Source organism: Lepisma saccharinum, chromosome 10 (genome assembly GCF_977018435.1).
Source record: "Lepisma saccharinum chromosome 10, izLepSacc3.1, whole genome shotgun sequence".
Classification (NCBI taxonomy): Eukaryota; Metazoa; Arthropoda; class Insecta; order Zygentoma; family Lepismatidae; genus Lepisma; species Lepisma saccharinum.
The window spans coordinates 28,286,840-28,296,085 of record NC_139238.1 but is presented as its reverse complement, the minus strand read 5'-3'; the positions used below and the strand labels follow the sequence as shown (position 1 = coordinate 28,296,085).

The 9,246-nt window shown below is 37.8% G+C and overlaps 1 protein-coding gene across 1 annotated transcript in view; it reads right to left on the bottom strand.

Moving 5' to 3' along the window:
• Window positions 1-2,191: 2,191 nt before the first annotated feature.
• LOC145993838 (protein takeout-like) overlaps window positions 2,192-9,246 on the bottom strand; it is a 74,530-nt gene continuing 67,475 nt past the window's right edge. The window contains exon 6 of the mRNA XM_083129674.1: window positions 2,192-4,205. Within this exon, the coding sequence (XP_082985800.1) occupies window positions 4,045-4,205 (161 nt within the window). The 3' untranslated portion in view covers window positions 2,192-4,044. The remainder of the gene's footprint in view (window positions 4,206-9,246) is intronic.

Sequence of the window (9,246 nt, the reverse complement as noted above, 5' to 3'; positions counted from 1 at the left end):
TGCCATAACCACGCCTTCAACCACGCAGAGGTGATTGTGCACCTCCACACTTTTCTCCATTGCATAACGTTAATAATGATCAAAACCGTTGACAATACCAGACCTCCCGATGCAGTAATGACTAATGCCTATCTATCATATTGCGGAGACACTCAGGATGGGGAGGGGGCCGCACCCCCTGAAGAATGAATATATATAAACCTAAAATTATATATTTGACACATATAATTTCATTTCAGACACAGTAAATTATGTTAATTATATATGTGTTGCAGAACATAATTTCAAACTGTGCGAGGGGCAGCACAATTATATGGGAACGTTTTCTTGCTTTGACTCTAAAAAAAATCCTGCTGACGTCAATGAAAGGACAGCTTTGCATTTTAAATATCTGGATATAAAATCAATTGTAAAACACAATTATATCTTATTATTTTTAAGCAGACTGCAGTGGAGGAGTGGTTATCTCAGCGCGCTACGACGCCAGAGGTCCTGGGTTCGAATCCCGCCGTGGGTGTTATTTGTGAGTGTCCCTTCATCAATTTCATCATATCATCACTCATCCTCATCTTCGCGGTTAGACAAAAGTGGCCGAATAGCGAAGTAAAATAAACCAAATCGATCAATCATTATCTTTAAATGGTTATATTTCAGACGTATTAAGGGGAAATTTTGAACACTTTGTAAATCGTTCTTGAGTTTGTTGTCAGTCCACTGTAGGCACAGATAGGCTAATCGGGGCTGGACCTAGAGATTAAAGTGGGTCCAAATCAGCATGTGTCTCCAGTGTATATCGAATCCGGGACCCTTTGAGTTTTTGTATTAGTTTGTATTTTTTTGTTGGGTCTATATACAGAGTGTCCCAGAATAGTGTGTACACTATTTGAACGTTAATAACAGTCAAACTAATAGCAACAAATATGAACTTTTTTTCAGTGTCATATACCTTGAGAGTTTTAGATGTTCATTGGCTGCAATACATCGTCTGCTACGCTGAAGCACGGATCTACAGATCGACAAGCAGCAGATATAGTTTCCATGGATAGGGAAGCATAGGTAGTGTCTCATGCTATCCAGTGTCAGTGACATCGTGTCATACACATCTTCTTCACATTCCCCTACAGGTAAAAATCTAACGGTGTTAAATCGGGAGATCTGTGTGGATATTCGATACTTCTTACATTGCTCAAAATAAAAATTGCTCACCTCTGCCATTTTGTGTACACAAATGCCTTTGCGGGCTGTGACGCAACTAAAAACAACAGAATGCCTACACGCGCTCACACACACTCAACACGGATATTGCAGCTTCAAATGCAAAAAGTTCAGTGAAGTTATCTTTAATAGTTTCTCTGTTATATTAGACTTGAGCAACTCACTTAGACTTGTGGACGCCAGCGAGCACTTCCGTGCGGTGCGAGCTTCTCTCCTGCATGCTGCACCTCAAAGCCAGTTAACCACAGTGAAGAATAAATCATCCTTTTCACATACTACGTGGTTTTACAGGTTGTTTCAACAGTAGCAATTGTGATACTATTTGAACAACTAGAGATTGTCTGAATTCCAAACCATGGTAGCAAAGTTTTTGTACTTCTACGGACATTTGCAAGCAAACTCATGATAATTTTTCGTCGCTTTTCTGTCATTTTTGGCCAATCGCGATGATGGAAAATGAATGGTGATGACGTGATGGATGAAGGGACAAGCAAACATGGACGACACAACTCAGTCCCCCACAGAGGCTGCAGCGCCTCGCTAGCCTGCTAAAATGCAGCCCAGGGTATCAGATATTGCCCTTCTTTAATAAGATTAAATGTTTTGGCGTGACACCGCAGAAAACTGGAACTGGCTTGCACGATATTAAAAATATTGCAAAAACACGAAAGTGCTCATACGACAGACTCCTTTAGACCTGAAATACCCAACTACTCACTCTAAACTCAACAAAACCTCATCTGGACATATTATTGGAAAGCGCTGCCGACAGATGGTATCTCGTGTGCTACATACAGCATGTATATCCAAGTGTGTGAGAAAAGTACACTTCTGAATGAGCAGAGTGAGAACCTATATGATTAGATTCAACAGGGATAAAGTTCTATCTAACAAGATACTATTCCAAGTTCTGTAGATTAAGAGTTTTAGGAACCACTCACTGTGCTTAAATTAAAATAAAAACACGACATGTATATACATATAAAAACACATTTATTTAGAACTGAAAATAATTCAGTTACTACTTTTAAGATGTAACCTTACAAACACTCTTCTTTGTCACGAATACTCTCATATTTTGCATATTGTTGATCCACATAAGGCAAATATCACACAATACACATGCATACATACAATCCACCATCATATCTGTAGCTATGACCTTGAAGAAGTATCCCTATTGTGTCCCCTTGTGTCGCCAAACCTACAAGTTATTAACACTTCCTGATACAAACGTTTAACTGCAAACTTCATTATTATTTGGAAATGAAGCCTATTTGGAACGATGTTACGTTTTTATTAATGAAAAACATGGGCTATGTAAATAAATGTTCAAGTCTATGCCCAAAATCATAGGTTACTATGCTTCTTAATGCTTTGTAAACGAGACACTATTAATGGGAATTAATGTTTGTTAATGTGACTACATACAAATTATATATTTTAAAAATATACAATGAAGTCATTTTGTAAGAAGGGTGTTCCATTTAAGATTGTACGTTCGTTTACCACTAGAGTAGTTATGAAGAGAGTCGAGGAGAGATATTTTTACAATGTATTAGCTGAACAATTGTAATGAAATGGCATGAAGATTAGCTGTCGAAGTTTAGAGTTCGTTATGATGCATAAGACTTCAAAATGCGGAAGAAACTTCGAGTGTAACGCAGATTTCTTAAAACATTCAAGTTTATGCAGTGTTGCCAAAGCCAGAATGGACAATTTTCCATAAGAAAGTAAAAATCTCTTTTTGGTCAAAATATTCCCTTCATCTCAGAGAAATCACACGTTCAAAAATTTGTGAACTGTTATTATTATTGTTACTAATTTTTTAGTATTAGTAGTGGTGTTATAAATATTATTTACATTGAAATATTCGAACCATCAATTAACAAAATATTAGGACCGACTGGATACACGAAAACAAGAAGGGGACAGCAGATAACACAATTATAGGTTTTGCAAAAATTTTAAATTCATAAACTCAATTTGTTATTGGAAGAATTATGTGATAGTGGAGAGACATTAATTGAACCAAATCTCCAAAATAAAACTTATTGTTCGTTCTCTAGGAATGAGAAAATTGTATTTGCACTTTAATGAAATAAAATTTATGTGAGCCGGACGCCAATTTCCTGTAATTCATGTATTCTTTCATGAAATTTTTCATTTTCCCTTTCACCATCTAAAATTCTGGCTGAATTTTTCTGCAAACAAGAAATTTCGCTTCATTTGGCAACACTGAGTCTGTGCTTTCTCACAAATATGAATATGAGGCTAGTCAAGACACAGTAAAATATGCAACAAACAAGATTATGTTTCAGATTATTAGCTTGATTTTTGTTGTATGGTACATTGGTAATACCATAGAACAATACTGTCATACAAACACAGGAGTATTGGGTCCACAAGGTAGGCAAGATCACTACACTAGTAACAGTCTATACGTTGTGCTAGATAGAAAGGGGAGCGGGTACAGTTGGATCCACTAGTATTGCTCGGCAAATTGTCCATGACTATTTTCATTAATTTTTCTCTTACATCCTGTGTGTTTTTAAGCGATGGATTTTTATGTATACTGGTGCAGAAGTTGTCAACAGCTTGTTTTGAGTTTTCTTTTAATTCTTGAAGCTCTTATTGGGTCAAGTAAAGCGCACGAATATGCACGGTAATACTCATGGATCGCACTGTACCTGTTGGTTTACATGCTCGAGGCTACAGATATTTTGGAGGCATAATAGTTCCTGGAGAATCACGCGATGATAGGAATACACAGTGAGTAAAATTCTTTTGATGAGGTGATGAAACTTTGAAGCGAGTCTAATGGCGGATCTACTCTGAGAATCCAGGGAATATTTCCTCGTATGGGACAACGTCGAAAATCTTCTTGGCTATGGCCTTGTACAGTTCGCCAGCTGCCTCCGTCACAGGTTTCGAAAATTCATCCAAGAGCACCTGGTTGTTTTCCTCCACGACTCGAGACAGTGTTTCACCTGGAAAGGAGAGATCAGATTTCACTCATTGGCACAAGGAGATCATTGTTCCTGTATCTTGCAGTTCTGCACCCCAAAGTGCAAAATCATTGAAGTCTGGTGGGTGGATGAAGATTTTCATTGGCACACACACACACACACACACACACACACAAAACACACATACATAATTCGAACTAGGATAATTCGAATTACTAGGTAATTCGAACAGAAGTCTATTCCCCTTGAAATCATCCTTAATGACGTGATGTTTTTGTTAATTCGAATTTTGGATAATTCGAGTATTTTTCGTTTCCCCTTGGAGTTCGAATTAAAGAGAGACTACTGTACATGAATTATTACATGAAATATTGATTATGTTATTACATATAAATCTAAATTGCTAAATACAGTAAAACCTCGTTAATCCGGACTAATGGTGGAGATAAGTTGACCGGTTTAACGAAAGTCCGGATTAACTGAAATATCTTAAAAGAACAGTAGAAAGTGCATTAAAACTACGTTTATAGCAACAAAACACGTTTATTATGGTGTATTTAAAGAGCATAGGCCTAAATACACTATACAGTACTGTACAAAGTCTGCGGGATACAGAATTTCATGAGTGGTTGACTGACTTTTCTTTGGGAAATTCTCTTGTTAACTTCTAGCCACATTTAAAACCTTGTATTTTTTTTGGCCCTTTGCCTGTTCGGATTGAGCGATGTCCGGATTAACGAGGTTGTACTGTATTTAAATATTAGTATTACATATGAGTCGATCTCCGTGGCGGAGTGGTTAACGCAGCGCGCTACGACGCGAGGTTTGAATTCCGAGCATGGCAGTTATTTTTGAGCGTCCTTCATCTGTATCATCACATCCTCAACGTAGCGATAAACTGAAAGTGGCAGAAAAGCAATGTAAAATATTGTGCATACATAAACCGTGGCCCAGGTATATCTGGAGCAAGGTCGCACACAGCGGAAGAGGAAGGGGGGAGGGATCGACTGGGCAGAGCGAAGCAGTACATGCTGCTGGGAAGGCTGGTATCGGCAGTCGCTTTTCCCCCTCCACGCAATCCCGTTCCTCTCACGTGTTCATTGGTGGAGCTGTCTCGCGTCACCACTTGCGCAGATACTTGTTTTCGTTCGCCTTCTCCAGAGATAGTTGGGACAGGGTGTAGTTATTGTGTTAATGGTATGTTGAAACAGAGAGAGAGAATGCAACACACACAATCACACACCAACACAGATGTCCTTCTATCTTTTATGTGTGTTTTTCGATATTATCCTTAGTAAAGTATATTTGTGGTCAAAACGAATTGGTTATCTTTGTTCTTACAACAAAAATTCTCCTCCACGAAACTGTTCTTTTGGTGGGGGGGGGGGGATTTTTCGTGACAAGATTGTTGGTGGACGGTAAATTCCCTCTGTTCCCCCAAGATCTTGGATTCTGCTTGCATCACGGAAGCGAGTTGGAACTACAGAAGCCGCAATCAACAAGCGAGCCGCTGACGTCACTTAAACGCAGCACCTATCCCATGAGATTCCAAACTATAGACAGACTCACTGGCTAAATGCACACTCAGTTGGATGTGTTCTGAATGTGACCGGACTCTACATTATGGCTGCTCGAAGGTACTTAATGATAATGTACTACAGAACAACTAGGACGATATGCAATTTTCTTTTGCAATGAATGTATAAACGAACAGAATTAATATATATAGTTTAATTGTTGTATTTAGATTATTTTACATCTATTTTCTACCCCTTGTGTCTTGGCCAGGATTCGAAGCTGGAGCCTATTCGCGATTAAAATTATCCGATATGCCATCTGGTGAGATTTTCAGGAACCACTCGACGCAGGACAGTTCGCTGTGTTGAAGTCGTTCAAAGCATGGGGAACATGCGAGAAAGTAACGTCTACTTTTCAGTTTTTCCTCTAAATCGTTTTGTGGGTCAGGACATGTGTTTTCCACCCCCGTGGAATCAACAAAATGAAATTTGTAAATAAATCAGGGAAAACAGAACTGATTGACAAGATTGGCATAACTGAAATGCGGCAAGGAAATTACGAAGAATGCACACGTCTGTTTACTTTATTTTCCGAAAATTGATTTTATTACCATGAATGTAAGTTTTAAATTGTTCTTTATGAATATTACATTTTTTTTCGAAAACAATGTATTGTGCATGCAATTTGGAACAGGTGCAAGTCGATTGAGTGCGAATATGAAAATAGTTTGAGAATTAATTAATGTCTGTAATCATAAAGGTAAGTCAGATAATGGAAATTGACATGCTAATGTTGCCGTTTCATTCAGTAAGTCAATTTTCAGTGAAGACTGAAGATAGCCTCAATGAAATTGTTGTTGTTGTTATTATTATTACGTATTATCATCCTTGTTGTTATTAAACCAGCCTGCCTCTTTGGGGAAAGAACTGCAACGACAGGTTACATTTTTCTTTTTCTCCTGTCCAAGCTTTGCAATACAGGTGAATTGCTTTATTTTCAAATTATTTCTGAGAGCCCAGTAACAACCGAGGTGCAGAAGCAGTGCGTATGCATTAGTTTCGTCTGCGTTTTCCGTGTTATTTTTGCCTATCATAACTAAATGCTTCGGTCTCAGCACAGCTTTACCTTCGCTATAGTTCCGGGAATTCACAACGCATTCGCAATATTTAAAAATATCGCGTAATTTAAACGTTTCTTCCATACCAGCGATGAGAACACGCTGCTATTACGTTCTACTACTGTAAACAAAGATTTATCCTACATAGAGCGGCCATATTGGAAGCGACACTAGCGCTCAGGTGGCAATTTTAATCGCGAATGGCTTGCAGCACGTTACGATGACCACTCCGCCATGAAGTCTTGCTCCTACTTGCAATCAGACGTCGGACTCGGACAATACAGTGGAATTTGTATATATGTGCGTGTGTTTGGGCGTTATGTTTCTCGAAAGGTGTTCGCTTCTAGTACAGTCTTACACCTTTCGAGCACGGTCTGTGGATTCTAGTAATTTCTATAAACAAAATGTGGACTTATCTATAAATACTCAGGTAATACATCCGTTTTCTGTGGCGAAGAAAGAGCATAGTAAAGCAAATTTGGTTGAGGTAACATTTTCAAATGTCATGAGATGGTGACCGAGAAAGGGCGATTGCGATTTATTTACCGTTTTGTTTGTTTTGTACTGTTTGCTGTTGAGCAACAGAATGCATATACAGACCAACATGTATTTTAATACTGACAAATTTAAGAATGGCGACACCGACATATCGACGTCCATAATATCCATATCTACATATCGAATATATCGAATATTTTAAAGATATCGACTCGATATCGATATATCGAAATATCACACAGCCCTAGGTTCACTGTTTCGACACCCAACATTTCTTTGACTGGCAACAAAAAGTACCTGCTCTCTTTTATTTCTGCATATGCGAGCTGTTTTGTACAATTTGAAACATATTTTTAATTAACATATTCTCCCAGGAAATTGTACATACAGGGCTCATAAATATTTAAATTAAAATAAATATCAATGAACCGAATAAATTGATTTCCAGAGACTATCCCATCCTACAGCGAGAAACTCTACTCCGCACGTAGTTCGTACTCTTTGGTGCAGATGTCTCTGTGCGTTACTACGTGGCAGTGTCCTCCTGCGCGATTTCTCCAAACTACGTCCAAGATGTTGACGGAGAACGGATCTTTCTCATTCGATAAAGCTTGTTATACTTTTAAACAAATGGAAGCGAGACATTTATGCAAAGCACTATCAATTATTTTGCTTATTTCTATTATTGATATATTCACTCCCATTTCCAGCATACTCTTCGGCACTCGCAAAATTCTGTGCAGTAATAATAATAATAATAATAATTTTAAAGGAAGTTAATTAGCGTATGTGATGTGTAGGGCTAACCTAAAAATCACCAAAATATGCAAAATCAAAAAAAGTGCTCTCGACCAAAAAGTTTTAAAAAATATGCACTATAATTTGAAATTGTGAGAGGTCACATAACATAAACTTATTGTAAAGCTTCCCCTTAGATTAAACTTCTTCGTAAACGAGCCACGTAGAAGTTAATAAAAACAAGATAACACCAACTGTATGAAATATAAAAAAATAAACATTTGCGCTGGACATTCACTCATCTAGTAGATCGAGTAGGAAAATATCCCATTTATATAATCATAATAATAAATTTGGAATAAAATTGTTACTTAATCAGTTTATAATAGTTATTATTGTAATAATACTTCCATCTTAGTATATAAGTTACATGGCCTGATTCCCCTACAAAAATTTCTGGCTTCGCGAAATGCAGGTGAAAATTTGATTTAAAATGTCATTCTCACCGTCGCGATGAAACTAAGAGACAGAAAGCGACGTAAAATAAGCACATGGATAGATTATAACAAAAACAGCATGTTTATCGGTGAAATAGATGAAAATATAGGTGGGTGGCACTTCACATGAAGGAATTGCCAAGTGTCAATTTCCGTTTTGACAAGTTCATGTTCCAAAGCAGCTATAGCCGCAGGGAGAAATCCAAAATTATTTCACCATTTTTCGGGAAATAAACTGAGACGTGTAATTGTAAAACAATCAACAACTTTAGTGAACATGGGAATATGAACGAATCCACTTCGGAAATGGCTGTATATTCCTTGAAAAAGCGAAAGTATGCTGAATATGACCGATAAAATCTATCAAAATATGCTCTATAAAGATAGTCATATTGAAAATTGGAACACAAGGATTCGGGTCTCTTTTCTCCGGCGCCATTGCAGCAATTTTACAGTGGCCTGCTCTCTGAACTGAACTTTTTCTTTCTTAGTTTCAGACGGTGATGTTGATGCTGTGACTTTCTGCAGTGTTGCATGACAGCGCCTGAATTGGAAAATATTACCCCTGTGGTTTAGGATGGTAAGAACTGGCGGATGCTTTGCGAGAATTTGTTTAGCTGGGGGATATCCTCTCACGTTGAGCACTGTCGAATGATTGAGTTGGTTTATTTTACTTCACTTTTCTGCCACTTTT